At 39.2% G+C, this 17,865-nt stretch overlaps 1 protein-coding gene across 2 annotated transcripts in view; it reads left to right on the top strand.

Annotated features, from left to right (window-relative positions):
* Positions 1 to 17,865, top strand: part of NRG1 (neuregulin 1) — a 647,655-nt gene that overhangs the window by 533,616 nt on the left and 96,174 nt on the right. For both annotated transcript variants that reach the window (XM_070935470.1, XM_070935472.1), the window contains exons 3-4: positions 3,797 to 3,921; positions 16,496 to 16,546. In XM_070935470.1, coding sequence (XP_070791571.1) covers positions 3,797 to 3,921; positions 16,496 to 16,546 — 176 coding nt within the window. The remainder of the gene's footprint in view (positions 1 to 3,796; positions 3,922 to 16,495; positions 16,547 to 17,865) is intronic.

The raw sequence follows: 17,865 nt of genomic DNA, 5'->3' as shown, positions 1-17,865 counted from the left end.
CCCTCAAATGGTGGACCTCCAGAGCACTCTCCAAGGGGACAGAGTTCCTAGACCCAGACAGACTGATCCTCACCACGGATGCAAGCCTGTGAGGGTGGGGAGCACACCTGCACAACGGGGTGGCACAGGGCCAGTGGTCCAGGGCCGAGCAGCACAACAGCATCAACCTGCTCGAACTCCGGGCGATCAGATTAGCATTGCGCCACTTCCAGGCCACGGTGCAAGGCCGGCACGTGCTGGTCCTGACGGACAACATCTCGGCCAAGGCGCACGTGAACAGAGAGGGAGGCACGAAATCCCGCTCCCTGATGCTGGAATCAGAGGCCCTATTCGAGTGGGCGGAGAAACACCTGCTTTCGATCAAGGCAGACCACATTTCAGGGTCGGCCAATGTAAGAGCAGATTGGCTCAGTCGAACAACGATAGATCAGGCGGAATGGCAACTCCACCCCCGCCTCTTCAGCAAGCTCACCGCCAGGTTCGGGATGCCAGTGTTGGACCTGTTTGCCTCTCCAACCAACGCCCAGCTCCCCCGGTTCGTGTCACGCTACCCGACGCCACAAGCAGAGGACCACGACGCTCTACACTGCAGGTGGCCAGCGGGCCTCCTTTACGTGTTCCCGCCAATCCCGTTGATCCCACGCCTGGTTCGAAAATTGCTGGCAGAGAGGGCCAATCTACTCCTGGTGGCCCCAAACTGGCCCCGAAGGCCGTGGTTCGCCGACCTGGTGGCCCTGTCGGTGGAACAACCGTGGGTGATCGCACCACATCAGGTGGTACTGTGCCAGGGCGAGGTCAACCATCCAGATCCTCAGTGGCTTCAATTAGCCGTCTGGCACTTGAGCGGGTCATCCTGAAAAAGGACAACTTACCTGATAGCGTCGTCAGCACCATTCAGGCAGCCAGACGCCCGTCAACAACTCGTATTTACGAGGCGACATGGAGGGCTTTCTGCAGCTGGAGTTCCGGTCACCACGTGGACCCCACCTCAGCATCAGTTCAGGACATTCTAAGTTTCCTACAGGCCGGGTTAGACAAAGGGCTGGCCCCAGCTACCCTAAGGCGTCAGACGGCAGCTCTATCAACTGTCATATCCTGTGCACCTTACCAGACTCTATCACACCACCCACGTATCAGAGGGTTCCTCCACGGGGCTACGAACCTCCACCCGCCGACGGTGCACCGTTACCCAACCTGGGACCTGTCCCTAGTCTTGCAGGCCCTAACGGGCCCTCCCTTCGAACCTCTGGCTTCCGTCAACCTCAAACACTTGACCCTCAAGGTGACCTTTCTACTAGCAATCACCTCAGCGAGGCGAGTCTCAGAGCTAGCAGCTCTGTCCATCCGTAGGGACCTCTGCATCTTTAGAGAGTCCTCGGTGGTCCTCCGTCTAGACCCGACTTTCATCCCAAAAGTGAACTCCTGGTTCCACCGGGCACAGGAACTTACCCTGCCGGACTTCTGCCCGGCGCCAAAGGACCGCAGGGAGAGAAGGTGGCATACCCTGGATGTCCGTCGAGCGATCCGGACGTACATAAACAGGACGGCGCCCTTCCGACGCACTGAAGCGCTCCTGGTCTCGTTCAACCCGGCCTCCATGGGCCAGAAGATCTCGTCCCCCACGGTCAGCAGATGGATCAGAGCCTGCATTGCCTTGGCCTATGACGTAAGCTCCAAGCCGCTACCGCACAACATTCTTCCCCATTCCACTAGAAGTGCGGCCACGTCCGCAGCCTGGGCTACACAGGCTTCAGTAGCGGATATCTGCAGAGCGGCAACCTGGTCCTCATTGTCGCCCTTCATCCGGCACTACAAGATAGACGCTTATGATTCAGCCGAGGCGGCATTCGGCCGCCGGGTACTTCAACGGGTTGTGACCGGAGAGGACTCTGCAGGCAGTCAGCCCCCCGCCCTAGGGGTTTAAGCTTGGGTATATCCCATCCATGGATAGTGGAAGCAGCGCACAGGAAAATGGACGTTGTCTTACCTGAACGTCCCTTTTCTGGGCGCTGCGTACACTATCCATTCCCGCCCATATCTATGGGCTGCCTGCCCGACTGTAGAGGGTTGGTTTCCGTTATGCAGTTAACCACGTTGTTTTAGTTTAGTTAATAAAGTTGTGTGTGTTACTTCACCACTAGTTGTCGTTGAGCCTTTTTTACGCCACATCTTCGCTCAGACTGGGGATCATGGGACTGGGGGTGTGGCTAGACAGGGGGAAAAGGGGAAGTCCCTGGGGAAGGTCTTTTTGTCTTAAAGGAACACTCAGTTGTTTGCCAAAGGCTGAAGCATTAACTCCCATCCATGGATAGTGTACGCAGCGCCCAGAAAAGGGACGTTCAGGTAAGACAACGTCCATTTTCTTTGCCCAGCCAAGAGGGCTCTTAGAGTTACTTAAAAAGTTTAATAATGGGAAAATTTGTGCTCATAAATTCACATTAAAAGAAGATAAGCAAAAAGAACACAATTGGAATCCGAGGAGGAAAAAAACAAACTGCTTCCTAGTTCCAACTTCTAATGATCAGTTCAAACCAGGGGTGAAATCCAGCAGGTTCTAATAGGTTCTGGAGAAGTGGAAGTGGGTAGTGGAAATGTTGAGTAGTTCGGAGAACCAGCAAATTTTGCAATATCCTTCCCCTGCCACGCCCATCAAGCCACACCCACAGAACCAGTAGGGAAAAATTTTGAATTTCACCCCTGTTTCAAACAAGCAATTGAAGGTTAATCTCGAGTTACACACAATAGTTTATCCTTTTGTTGTACAGGTAAGCCTCACTTTTTAACATGACGACCAACAATTGAGCCTGGAATTTTAGCCATAAGACATTGTGGTCCTTAAGCATGTCACTACATGACCGGACTCGATTTTACAACTGTAAAATTTTACGACTCGGTTTTTAAGATTGTTGTAAAGCGAATCACTGTGGTCATTAAGTGAATTATTTGGTTATTAAGCAAACAGCATGGATGTTAAGAAAATCCTTTCTCTGAATGGATGCTTTTTTCTGGAAACTGGGCAAAAAATGGCACAAATAACATTGTGATGTTATTGTGGGACATTGTAACTATTTGTAAATGTGAGTTGAAATGTGCCAAGCACCAAACTGTAATCATGTGACTCCAGATGTGTCTGTGCAGCAGTCATAACTTTGAGGGTGGATTGTAAGAAATTTGGGAGGGAGGGGATTTCTGTCATATGGTCATTAAGTAAGGAGTACCTATACTATCAAATCTATAATAGGAAAACTACGTATTACAGGTAGTCCTCGATTTATGGCCACAATTGAGCACAGAATTTATGTTTCTAAGTGAGAAATTTGTTAAGTGAGTTTTGCCCCATTTTACCACCTTTCTTGCCACAGTTGTTAAGTGAATCACTGCAATTATTAAATTAGCAATACAGTTGTAAATTAATCAGGCTTCTCCGTTGATTTTGCTGTCAGAAGGTTACCAAAGGTTACCAAACATGAGCTCTGGACACTGCAGCTGTCATAAATATGCCAAGCCATCTGAATGTAAATCACGTGACGATGGGGATGCTGCAGCGGTCATATGTGTGAAAAATGGTCATAAGTCTCATTTTTCAGTGCCATTGTAACTTTGAACAGTTACTAAAGCGAACTGTTGTAAGTCGAGGACTACCTGTAATTTACAATATGTCATTTGTCTTATGAACATGGTTCCTCTCTGCACCTCCAGTAAAGGAGGAACAAATCTAAAAAGTATTTTTGTGTATATTTGTTTCCTTCAATGATGCATAAAATGATTTCATCTTTATTTAACTTTCTTCCCTTAGAACATTCTCCGAACTCCGCATTACTAAAGCTTCTTTGGATGATGCTGGGGAATATACATGTAAAGCAAGCAACAGATTTGGAGATGACAGTACTAAAGCTGAAGTAACTATTACAGACACCAGTGGTAAGACGTGGTTCATTCTTATCTAGAATTTTTGCAAATAAAATGAATTGTTATAAGACTTGATATTAAAAAAAACCTCCTGTAATATATCTATTTAAGGGTATAAAACTCAAACTAAGTGAAAATATTTTGATTTATCATTTAATGGATAATATAAAGGCCAAATGTAGGTAGAATTTCTAAATAATAGGATACAATATTGGGGGGGTGTGGGGGGGAGTTAATAATGTTTACACTGAGAAGTTCTTTCAAGTTATTTGAATATATTCCACCTGACAAGTTTTCAAGTGTAGCTATGAAAACAATATATTTTTATAGTAAGTGATCATATTTATTTTATTATTCAGATAAGTAAATTAAACTCTATCTGTTTTTGGCTTAAATGCAAGCATAGCATTTTAAGAGACCTTAAAATGTGTATACTGTGTATAAAATTCTACTACAGCCGCACTCATTGTTTTTCTAGTCAGCAAAAACAGCGAAGAGATTCACCTTTGTGCACATGGGAACTGCTCCAGTTTACTATCCTCATTAGAGAGATTACATGAAATACATATGGAATTGTTAAATTCATTTATTCCTCTTGTGTCCTGTAATTTACATTTGCAATTTTAAGGTGCAGAAAACAGAAAAGTAAAAAATAGTTTGTGGTCAATGAAAAGAGATACATATTTTTAACCGATATGTTCAGCTGTGTTTTTCACAGCAGATACACAAATTTCTGTTTACTCCATCAGCTTGTATATAATCTTTATAACAGATACTCCTGGTTATATGCCACTAGATGATTATACAGTTTGCCATTTTGTTTCCTAAGGTAGCAAAATTCAGATGCTTTGTCTGTTTGCCATTAGATGAAAAACAAAAACAAAATGGAAAGGTATTGTGTTGTGCTATTTTAAATTGAATGTTCCAGATTTTCAAACATTATGCTAAAAAGCAAAATGCAATATATTTATGTGCAGATTATATATTTATAGATTATATATTTAATTATATGTTGTAATGTTTACATTAGAATCTTTTACTTTGATAATGTCCTGTGTTCTCTTGACAGTTTATGGTATAAGTTTTATGTTAAAACAATATTTTTAATATTTAAAAATTAAGCGGTTTTAGAGGACTATGTGAATCTTTACAAAGTGATTTGAGGCCAAAATGCCCATAAAATAGTGATGGGAGAAACATTCCGCAACTAAAATGCCACTATTATTTAAACTTCATCCTAGGAATTATTTATACTTGGGTGATGTATAGAAGGGTCATTTAAATTTCAAATGTTGAAACAGCACTTTGAATGCTATAAGAAATATTCTAGAAACCAATGAAGATAGAAAAGCATTGGTATATCATCTATTCCCAATTCTAGCAGGTCATTATGTGGAATTTTGGAGACCACTTTCAAAGGTTCATTTCCATGTGTAACACATATCAAAAAAAATTCAGCCTGGGACTTTCAGAACACAAATAAACTCAGGATATTATGTTCTATATTATCCTGAATTGACAAAACTGCTCCAAGACATTTGACACTCTGTGATAGAGTTGTGGTCAATGAGCCTCTCTCTGTGTTCCTTTACAGAGAGTACAAGCTCAGCAAATAAATAGGAGGTGTGGTGGTGCAATGGTTAGAATGCAATATTGCAGTCTGACTCTGTCCACTGCCAGGAGTTCGATCCTGATCAGCTCAAGGTTGACAGCTTTCCATCCTTCCGACATTGTTGTGAGAGTATGCTGACTCTAAAAACTGCTCAGAGAGTGCTGTAAAACATTGTGGAGTGGTTTATAAATTTAAGTGCCATTGCTATGCTATTGCTAAATAAATAGATATATCCTTGTTGTATCACATCTTTTATCTGTTGAATTTCATTTACCATCTCTTTGTCTTGGAATCTCCAGCTAGACTGGAGTGAGGTGTTAAGGGTGGGGGGAGTATAGAGTCTTTGGACTGCAGAGTTCACAGGTCTGACCTCCCCATAATCCTTGAAGTCTTATCTGACCGTTCTCAAGAGAATGCAGCTGGTGAGATTCTTGTAACATGGGTGGCTAGCAATAAGGCTTCTGTGTGACACTATTCATGAGTGATTCTGGTTGCTTTGCCTGACACTCTTGTATCTATTGAGTCTTCATTTTATTGGTTGGCCCTGATGCTGTTTTATAGAGATACGATGCTGGCAATTCTTTCCCAGCTCTTTTCAAACTTTTATACATCAATGAAATTGATAAAAGATTTTTGAATCATCATCAAATCTACATGATTATATAGAACTTTATGAGAGTTAATTATGCAGGAGCAGCTTCTCTATCATTCTGGTTAGACTGAAATTGTTTCCTTTTTTAAAAAAATAGAATTATTAGTATTAGGAAATTATTATAATCATCATCTTCATTTTAGCCATTGTCTATCCACTGCAGGATGAAGGCCTCTTCTCATGTTTCTAACCATTAGGGTTCTGAGCTTTCTTTTGCCAATTGGGCCCACAATACTTGCTGATGTTGTCGATCCATCTTGTTTTAAGTCTCTTTCGTGGATGCTTTTTATAAAGTGGCATCCATTCTATGTTTGCCTTGGTCAACTTGTCATCAGTTCTTCTTGCTACGTAACCAGGCCATTTCCATTTCAATTCTTTTACTCTCTTGATGATATCATATACTTTTGTTCATTCTCTAATTCATGTGCAGGTCTTTCTATCTTGTCTTGTAATGCCAAGCATGTATCTATTATGTATATATATTAGGAAATACATTTTAGAATAATAATGAGGGTACCCTTATTCAAAACTAAGTATTAAGATAGCTGAAAAATTGACAGATAGTTATGTAAAGAACAAAATTATAGTAAACTACATGAAAAACATTACCAGTAAATTCTACTGTTATAATAGTGTTACACTGAAATACTAATTTATGAGTATTGAAGTAATGGATTAAACAGGTATTTCTTTTCACTGTAACTGACCTAGTTCCCATACATAAATGAATTGGTTGCCCATAAATCTGCACAGTTTCACACTTGAAATGGCTTTAGCAGTTTCAGGACTCAGCCAGAGTACAAGGGTGAAGTAATGACTCAGATAAATGGACACATGTTTGTGCACCTAAGGATATTCCTGTACTCTCTTCCAACTAAAAGAATGGAGAAAAGATCACAAAAAGTATGAGAATTCTTATTGCAAGCCCTAAGTACAAGATATAAAATTCCAACCGAGTTTGCTAACCTATCCCTATAATGAAATTAAAGTGTGGTTCAAATGGAATTTTTGAAGTGCTGAGCGAGCACCGAGAATATTATATCTTCATAAAAAGAGACATAAGCACTGAGAAATGCAATTCAGCAAGATAAAGTTTTTGAAAGCAAAAATACCAAATAGCATACTAGATTGGCAACAGAAGGGTCTTTAATAAAATATAATTGATTTTCAATGTTGTATATCTTGTTCTTTGGTACAAAGAGCAAAAATAACAGGAGGGAGGGAGGGAGGGAGGGAGGGAGGGAGGAAGGAAGGAAGGAAGGAAGGAAGGAAGGAAGGAAGGAAGGAAGGAAGGAAGGAAGGAAAGGTTTTCTGTGTATAGGGCTGGATGTATGATGAGAACAGTTATTGAGATGTGAGAACTATGTAATTCTTTCCTATCATTACTCAGGTTTATTATAAGTTTGCTGGGAAACATTCAATAATAAAGTTGCTTACATATCTGATAAATAATATATTGAAAGAAAGTTGTATAGAATTAATGTTTTGTAGGCCCTAATTATATAGAACAAGAGTAGTTAAACTTTTTTTTTTATCAAGGGCACATTGAAAGTTGTTTGACACTGTGTTGAAATCCTGAAATGGCTGCCATGGGAGACTTCCCTACTTACAAAATGGTTGCCATGGATAGGCATTGCTAATAACAAAGCACCCATTTATAAGATGATTGATTAGTGATGCTCTCTGTAATCTCAGTGGAGCATTTGCAGCATTTAATGGCTCTCCTCCAAGTGAACATGACAGCAGAAGCTGGTGATTTGTTTCGTAGTATGCTAAGTTTCCACTTAATTTCTTTTATAATTAAAAGAATCTTTAGAAAATATTGAGTGGAAGAAGCACCCCAATGGGCACCATTGAAAATACTAACCCACAATAGAAGGGTACCTTATTGTCTTCCCCTGATATAAAGGCATATCTGTTGTGTTATTGTTTGCCATAGCAATGTGTGTTTTTATTTTATTTTATTTTATTTTATTTGGAATTTGTTTGTGATACTGTTCTCTTCTGCACCATTAGCATGCTTCTGCTAGTTGTGTCCTTCAACATCTTATCGGACGTGTTAAAAATTTTATACAATGTTTTTAAAATAATTCTAAATATATGAGCAAAGAAATAATTGGAATTATATTCACAGCATTTTAAAGATCAGCATGTGTATGAAGAAAATGGCAAAATCCAATGAGATTATCCTGTTACAATCCTCAGTTATTCAAGAGTTATCTACCTTAAATTTAACTGCTTATCTCAAGAGTTTTCTAAAAACTCTCCAAATAGCTATCTCGAATCTAATATTTATCTTGGATTATTTTGTTAGTTAGTTAGTTTAGTTAGTTTATTTGATTTGTATACCGCCCTACTCCCGAAGGACTCAGGGCGGTGAACAGCCAACAATAAAATACATAAATACACAAAATTTAAAAAACCCGATAAAATCAAATTAAACTTTTTGGCCCAGACAAATTAAAATACCCCAATAATTTAAAAACAGATTAAAATTTACATATTTAAAAAGGGAAGAGATCAGGCCAAGCCCGCTTGATGGAATAAAAAGGTCTTCACAGCACGGCGGCCACTTATTTTGTAAGTGGCCAACTGAGGCAGCTTTCAAAGCAATGTGCAAGACCTCTTAATACCCCTTTATACCCGTTTCATAAAACAGCTCATCCCATATATGAGACAGCCTTCTTCCCTGTCTTGGCTCTTTAGGAAAGATTGGAAGATGTAGAGGTCTATGATGTTATGTAATACATTTTCTAGATTGATGCTATGTTTTGGCATTTTGTAAGCTACTCAGAGCCTATGGGAACCGAGCAACATCAAAACACTAAATAGCATGGATGATGTTACCAGGTTTGAGAATGAAACATCAGCAAGAAAACCACCAAACTCAGAGAGCACCAAGGACTCCTCATTCCAGCCCTGAGTTATAAATATTCTCTTCCATCAAAAACACTAATATTTTGCCTTTATTATAACTGACATGGTTTTAGAAATTCTCAGATTCAGATGGTAAGAAAATAGTCATTGTTTCCAACATAGTAATAGTGAAAACTCTCCCAATTATTCCATACATACGGTATACATACAGGCTCTGGAGCTTGGGGAGAGAGAAAAATGGGCCTACCGAGCCATCACGTGCTGGGAGCGGGGGTGTTGTGTGCACATGTGTGGAGGCGGGGCACATAGAATTATGGGTGTGGGCACGCATGCAACATCCCCCCTACTGGCACACGATGGCAAAAAGATTAGCCATCACTGCTATAGGATTTCCTGCTTAAGCAAGGGGTTGGACTAGAAGACTCCTAGGTCCCTTTTCTGTAAATTTCCCAGCACAAGGTTCAGGGTCATGTTTCAGGGTATGTGACAGCCAGTTTGGTCTAGTGGTTAAGGCAGGAGACCATGAGTTCAAGTCCTGCCTTAGCCATGAAAGCCAGCTGGGTGCCCTTGGGCCAGTCACTCTCTCACCCAACACAGAGTGGTTGTTATGGAGGAAGGTGCATTGGATATGTTCTGGAGTTATAAAAATAAAGAAAGTGGGATACAAATAAATAAATTTTAGGCATGAAAAAATGCTTATTTTCAACAGAACAGAACCAGCTTGCATGAAATACTGTAATGATTGACTTTAACGAGACCTTTGACAAAGTCTCTCATAGCATCCTTATTAACAAAAAAAATCAAACACAAGCCTGACAAGTCAACTATTAGGTGGATCCTATAATTGGTTCAAGGATTGTACTCAAATGACAACTATTAATGGTATTAAATTTACCTTGAGAGATATTTTAAGGGGAATATCACAGGGCTCGGTATTGACCTGACCACTATTCAACATTGTTATAAATAACAAGGGCAAGGCCAGTGAGGAAACACCAAATTTGCAGACAATGCAAAATTAAGAGGGGTGACTAATATATGGAAAGAGAGGGAGGAAAGATAAAGAAGAGATTAAAACATGGATAGAAATCTAAGACAAACACCTAAGACAAATTCCTTGTGTGTCCAATCACACTTGGCCAATAAAGAATTCTATTCTATTCTATTCTATTCTATTCTATTCTATTCTATTCTATTCAACAGAAAGAAAAATAAAGTCATGCATTTAGACAAGAAAACTAAAAGAAGCATGTATAAAATGGAGAAAAATTGGCTAAAGAGCAGCATATCCGAGAAGGACTTGGTTGTACTTAATGGATCACAAGGTCAAGGATCCCAACAATGTTATTGGCAGTGCAAAGAATGCTAATAACATCTTGAGGAACATTGTTGTTATCCTGGTCTATTTGGAGTATTGCATTGAGTTCTGCACACTTCAGTTTAAAAAGTACATTGATAAACTAAATAATAATAATTTCATTTGTTCTAGAGGGTAAGACTAATAGGATGCAATTTTAAGGATATAGATACTGATTAGATCTTAGAAAGAACTTGTTGGCAGTGAGAGCTGCCAATTAGTTGAATAATTATTGGATGGAGTAGTTTCTTTTCCTTCAAGTAGAAATTGCATGATACAATCAATTTCATTTTCCTGCACAAGTGCCGGCATTTCACTCTTGTTCACCATCATAGTGGATCCATCAAATGTGATTGCCTTGCAGTTCTTCTGTGGCAGCAATCCTGACACCAATGTTTTGTTTGTTTCATTTTTAGAAGGCTGAATACAGATTCGTAAACAATTTTCATTAGTCATGATTTTTTCTTCCCTCATTAATGGTTATGTTTTTGACTAAAGATCTAGTTTTTCTGCCTCAGTCAATCTCAAATCGTAGAATAATTTAAAAACCAATTACTAAAACAAATCAAATGTTACATCATGTATTTTAAGGCTGTCTTTAAATTATTCGAGTATTTTTTTTCCCCTTCTTACTTTACTCTGAAAATGAAGTTCTCCTTGGGGAAAGTGTAATTGAGGTCAGAAAAGATGCATGGAATTTCTCCAAAAGAATGATATAAATAGCAAATAGGAGAAATTGGTTACATTTACTGTATGCAAATTGCTTTTTGCAAACTATTTTTGCTTCACCTTCTTGTGTGAGCTTTGTGGGATTTAAATGTATTATGCCCTAACGAAAGGTAACTGATAACATTTTGTAAAAATAAAAAACTTTTTCAGGTAGGTATGTCAAACATAACATAGAATGTTTTACTTAGACGTTCAAAAAGTTAGGATTTTTTTTTTAAAAAAAAAGAAATCCTGCAATATTTTATTTCCTATTGCTTCTGCCTTTTTCCTCTAGAAGGAGTCTTTTCCTCTACTCAGTGTTGTACACATCAGGGGTGGGTTCTACTTACCTTTACCACCGGTTCGCAATGGGATCGCACTCTCTCACTTCAATCGTGTGCGCGCCTTACTTCTGTGCATTCACAGAAGCTTCTGCGCATGCGCAGATCACTGATGATGACATCTGGGGCAGTGGGTGGGGCCTCCTGCCGGTTTTACTACCGGTTCTTGTGAACCAGTCCGAACCGAGGGCAACCAACCACTGGTATACATACATACATAGCTGCATGCACAGCTGTTTATATTTTATTGGAGAGAAATATGACCTTTCCCCAGATGTTTCTTTATTTCAGTGGACTTCTGTTACATCTATTTGGATGCTTTTTTCTTCTTCCAATATTAAGACTTCATAAGTGTGATCATGAATTTGTGTCAACGGGCATGCACTTGGAAAGTGCATTGTTAGTCTCTCCTAAACTGCTTGGGAGAAAAATATACTGACAGGAAGGCAATAGAAATAATGTCATGATTTCTATCACACCTGACTAGGTGGCTCAATGGCTAAGACACTGAGCTTGTCAATCAGAAAGGTTGGAAGTTCGAATCCCTAGTGCAGGTCTCCTGCGTGAGCAGGGGGTTGGACTAGATGACCTCCAAGGCCCCTTCCAACTCTTGTTACTGTTAATATAAATTTTATTTCAATGCCTAAGAAGAACCCCTAGAAATCCATTATATAACAGATTCCTGAATTGTTGTTAACTCACTTGTGTAAATTATATTGCAATTTTTTAAGTTGTTTTCTTCACATATTTTTGTTTTTAAATGGTTTGACAGCTTGTTTGGCTTTTTTAAAAAAAAAATAAAAATAAAACTGCTAATTGTCATTTGAAATTCATAAACAGCAAATAACAGGAACCATCCGCTACTTGAGGATTTGAACAGACGGGAGCTGTTACATTTTCAGGAGCCAAACTTCTGAGTTTCCAATATGAACAAAGAACTTTTTTTTTTCTTTTTCATCCCTCTTGACCAACTACATCTATGGTCTCCATGGATTGTGCTTAACTTTCAGGCATGATTAACTCTTTCAGAATATATTTATGTTTACATTTTCTTTTTCTTTTTTTGGACAAAAATATATCTACATTCCTACTACTTACCATTTTATCTGAAGGAGGAGAAGAAATATGGAGGAATATTTCTTATTTTCGGGGAGGTATATAGATTTCATTGAAATATTGAAGCATTGGTTTCCTTAGAAATATGTCATTACTCTTAATAAATAGATTAAATAGGACAATGTGACTCCATATTTTCTAAAGTTTGGCAAATGTTTAGATGGCAACTACAGTTCCTTTCAGAAATGTTACTACCATCTGCCATTTGCCTTTTGGCAAGCAATAAAACAAGCAGCACACTTTAAGTAATTTCTTCCTGTTTTCTGTTTATCTCATTCCCATTTTCCTGTATGATGCCAAAAACTTATTTTTTTCCAGTTATAAGCAAGTACAGTGTGATAATCTTTCTATCTCAGAACTTGGGACACTTTAGTGATATTAATACAATATTCTAGCTAGGTGTGACCTGGGATTTTTTGTGGGGGAGGGCAGGGTAAGAAATTCCCCAATGAAGAATCTTGAATATCTCAGAAGCTTATCCACCGTTTTGTGACCTTTTGGCTATTCCTAATAAAAATACAAGTCAGCTATACCTGTGAGTTCACTAAAACTTAAAATAATTTTATAAGAAACACATCTTCAGTTAATTAAAGTAGTAATACCCTGCCTTTGTAAAGTAGTAATACCCTGCGTTTGTACTTACATGGATCTTCATATTAGCTCATAACAAATGTTTGAATGATCTCTTCCTTTTCAGTGATGGATCATAAATTATACGTTGGGGCCTATTAGTTCTCATCTCTCATACTTTCCCATCCACCTCTTTTTCAAAGTATCCCAGAGGAGTCCTTTACAAAAATTGTGGGAGGCATTCTTACTTACTATTCTTACAGATCAAACAAAACAAACCCCTCGGTTTAACTATGTTGCTTTTCCTAAAATGCTTATGAATCCTATTTTTGGGGGAAAAAATCATTCTTACAATGTATCATATATTGGAAAGGCTGAACAATCTTGAGATATATATAGGGTACTTTTTTGTTGCATATAATGTTTATCTTGCATATTTTTATATTTATATATTAACTAGCTGTACCCAGCCACGCGTTGCTGTGGTCCAATCTTGTGGGTATACAATATTTTTTGACCGAGTGCCATTAATGTCTCTCTGTCACTCAGGTCATGGCTATTTTGCCTCCGTGCCAGTTTGGCGCGGGTGTAAGAGCTTGTTTCCCAGCTTGCCAGTATAACCGCCTTCACCTTCGCAGCTCTCCGCACCACAGGCTGAGTCGGGGTCCCTGCCAAAGGTACGGCATACTCTGTTAGTCGGGAGGATGCTTGGCGGCGGTTGATATTTCCCGCCATTTTGCTTTGCTCAGCGGCAGCGCTGAGGGGAAAAGACCTGGCTCGCACCTGCCATGGTGGTACTGTGACGTTAAAGTCCAAAAAGATAGTATAGCATGTGTTGCTTTTACGTCCAACAGATGGCGCTGTTTTTCAAAAAAGCATGTTTTTACCTGTCACAGGTGTGACATCTATATCAGTGGTCCCCAACCCCCGGTCCGCGGACCGGTGCCGGGCCGTGGAGTACCTGGCACCGGGCCGCGCAGCGGCCGGGGGACAGGAACGCTGCAGCGCAAAGGCTCCTGGGCCGTGCGCAATGGGCCTGCGCAAAGGCTCCTGGGCCGTGCACAATGGGCCTGCGCAAAGGCTCCTGGGCCGTGCGCAATGGGCCTGCGCAAAGGCTCCTGGGCCGTGGCCTCACCCCTGCGCGCACTCAGCGGGCCGCGGCGATAAAAAGGTTGGGGACCACTGATCTATATAATATAGGTATATAAAAACACGTGCATATTCAAATGCAACGTTGTGTCAAAATTTCAAAGCGATCGGTGAAGAACTTTCGGAGATTTACGATTTTGGACAAACGAACATTTACATTTTTATTTATATAGATAGATTGAAAAAAAAATCTCCATAAAATATCTAAAGATCTTATGTAGATCTAGCTGTATGAATAATATTTAATGTTTATTTATTACAAAATAAGATTTTCCTTAAATTGTGATTAAAAAGGATAACCACTTAAGCAGCTAAGTGTAATGATATTCTGCTAAGAAGAGATATAAGGTTGCAATAACAAGTATTTTTCCTTTGAAGCTCTTGAAAGATGGTTTCTAAATTGTGTTCCTAAAGCTATATCAGTGACGATCTCCCGTCATCCTTAAAGGATGTTCCTCATGTAGAACACATTGCAATAATTGGCATGGGAATGAATTCATGTCTCAGGTTTGCTGATGGTTTAGTCCAAACTGATTAAAAGCATTCCAGGCCATTAAGGCTATTTGAGCATCCAATGAAGATGTACCATAGTGTAGTCTCAAGCCATTATCTACTCCCAAACTAACACTTACTCCAGCACACGGTCCTCAGAGCTCCATTTTCTTGGGTTTCTCACTAGCCCTCATCCTGCAGATTCTGGTCCTCTGATCGAATGTAGTAGGCTGGATTGACAGGAGGGACAGAGCGCATTCCAGAGGAACAAAGGACAGTCAGTCCACATATCTTGTGCAAGAGAAAGAGGATGAAGGGATACTAGGGTTTCTGACTATATGGTAGATACATAAGTAGAGTGCTTCAGTTTGGCAAGACTCTGCCCAAAGTTATGGAAATATATATATTTAAAAATCAACATGGAAAAATCATTAAATTGCAAGAATCAGTCTTTCTTGACTTTTGAGCCTGACAGATCCAGAATTTATATATGCCCATCTAAATCTGAGGAAGAGTAATAAAGAATGGTTAGAAATTACTTGATAGCTTCACCAATGGCTTCATACCAACATTAACTAGCAGAAGGCCAACCTGACAATATTCTGTAGCTTAGTAATTATGGAACCAACAGAACTTTCCCATTATCAGTTTCTACAACTAATCAAACTCTCCTTTCACTCTTATTTCATTTGACTGCTATATTCTTGTTTCACATTGATGTGTGACCAGTGGTGGGTTTCAAAAATTTTTTACTACCTGTTCTGTGGGTGTGGCTTGGTGGGCATGGCAGGGGAAGGATACTGTAAAATCTCCATTCCCACCCCACTCCAGGGGAAGGATACTGTAAAATCGCCATTCCCTCCCCACTCCAGGGGAAGGATACTGTAAAATCGCCATTCCCTCCCCACTCCAGGGGAAGGATACTGTAAAATCGCCATTTCCTCCCCAATCCAGGGGAAGGTTACTGCAAAATCCCCATTTCCTCCCAATCAGCTGGGACTTGGGAGGCAAAGAATAGATGGGTGTGGGGCCAGTCAGAATTTTTACTACCGGTTCTCCAAACTACTCAAAATTTCCACTACCGGTTCTCCAGAACTGGTCAGAACCTGCTGAAACCCACCTCTGTGTGTGACACTATAATATCCTTAGAGATATATCACTTATACATCAAGACACCCAGGTATCTACACATGGATACTTCTTAAATCAAAAGAAGCTTTATATGTGTTCCACATGACTTGGAAGGAGGAAAGAAGTCTCTGAAATCAGATATTAAAGATACTTTTCTCTAGAAAGCGTTATTTAAATCTGCTGTCATTACCTAAATTATTTTTTTCAGTATCAATAGATTATATTATATATTTATATTTATACACACACACACACACACACACACACACTTTGCTTCACATACTGAATCAGAGATTCATAGAAACCTAGATCTTAGCCTATGCCACCCAAGAGAACTACTTATTCACTTCTTATAATATCATCTTTCAAAATTTTGCTATTTCCAAATAATTAAAAAAATACCTATAATTAAGAATAGCTTTGCTATATCTGAGATATAGCATTGCTATATGTGAGATTACTAGTAATAAAATTTAATTATATTAAAACTTTCCTGTAATTTCGTCAGACCACCATCTTATACACATGGCAGTTCACTGACATGTGTAGCTTCTTCTCATTCCTGCTTTTGTTTTTTGCAGAACCCACGGGCATGATACCAGTTTTGACAAAAGGAGTAAATGCATCCTCACGTAAGTCAAGTTGTATAACTTGCTTCCCTAATGTTAATTCTACAGATTCAGGTTTTTTCCCTAGCCTTTCTCTGCATCATTATACTTTGGATAGAGTTTAGACCTATCATTGGGGGGGTGGGGGGGGAATGCAGCTGTATCCTGGATCTATGAGTTGAATTCTCAACTGGAATTTAGTTGAGGTTCTCATCTCTAAAAATGCCCTTAAATTATAAATTGTAGCAGCCTATTACAAGTTGCAACTTGCCAGGTATTTATCCTTTCTTTGTCTTCCTTGTCAAAATCCTTTCTTTTTTTGGCATGAGATATTAATGCCTCTCATTTCCTCTAGTGTTGCATGCATCCTCTAACAAAATAACATTATTTAAAAAGAGCTGCTATTTATTATATTTAGATCTTTTCTTTATCTATCTTACATTGCCTCTGTTCCACATCTTGGATTGTATTTACTTTTTAAAGCTTCCTTTTCACAGAAATTAGTTTTTGAGAGAGGACCTACATTATTTACAGTGGGGCTACCTACATTTGGAGTTTTTAAAACTGTCTGAAAGACAGTTTCCACTCTGACAGCTGTTTTATATGCTCATATTGCATGCTGCTGCTTGTTTTATTCATCTGTCACTTTTGTGGCACAGCAGAATAATGAATGCTGCATCTTTCTTAGCTTTTCTGAGAGTCTTTTGTCTAACACTGCTAGTTCTGGAGTAGTAGCATTCCGAAACTAGAGCAGAGCACATGGCCTTCTGAATGCATGTTTTGAAATGTTACTGGATTTTGGCATGCGACTACTTTTTGCTTTTCATAAAGATCCTCTGTCTTGCCTTTCCTGTGGTTCAGTCTCTCGTATCAGACTGAAAATTCAGTCACTCCTGTTTTTATTTCTCTTTTCTTCAGCTGGTTATCAGATCTGGACTTCGTCAACTTGTCAAGTTAATTTCATCCATTCAGATTTTTCTACATAATTTGAATTATCATTATAAAAGAAATGTTTGTGTTATTATCCAAGTTTCATTTCAGATGTGCAATTCAATCTGAAAAGGTGATTTCAGTGGATCATATTTGAATCGGATACCCATAGTCTAATTATTTAAAATTTATCAACATTACATCCACTGTTAAACTTCTTTCATTCTTTTGTATTTTGCTCCTAGTTCAGATTTTTCCAAAAGCAGTGCTGGTCATGAATTCTTTGCAGATGTTGAGTCATCTAAACATCTGAATTTTCTTATGTGACCCAGGATAAATAATCTAGTCAGAAATTAAATTTATTTAGAGTACTCTCTATCAATGTAATAATATAGTGGTCCTTCAGTTCAGTA

This window comes from Pituophis catenifer, unplaced genomic scaffold (assembly GCF_029215685.1).
Source record: "Pituophis catenifer annectens isolate HBS135680 unplaced genomic scaffold, rPitCat1.0.hap2 SCAF_2, whole genome shotgun sequence".
Classification (NCBI taxonomy): Eukaryota; Metazoa; Chordata; class Lepidosauria; order Squamata; family Colubridae; genus Pituophis; species Pituophis catenifer.
This window is presented reverse-complemented; position numbering and strand designations above follow the sequence as displayed.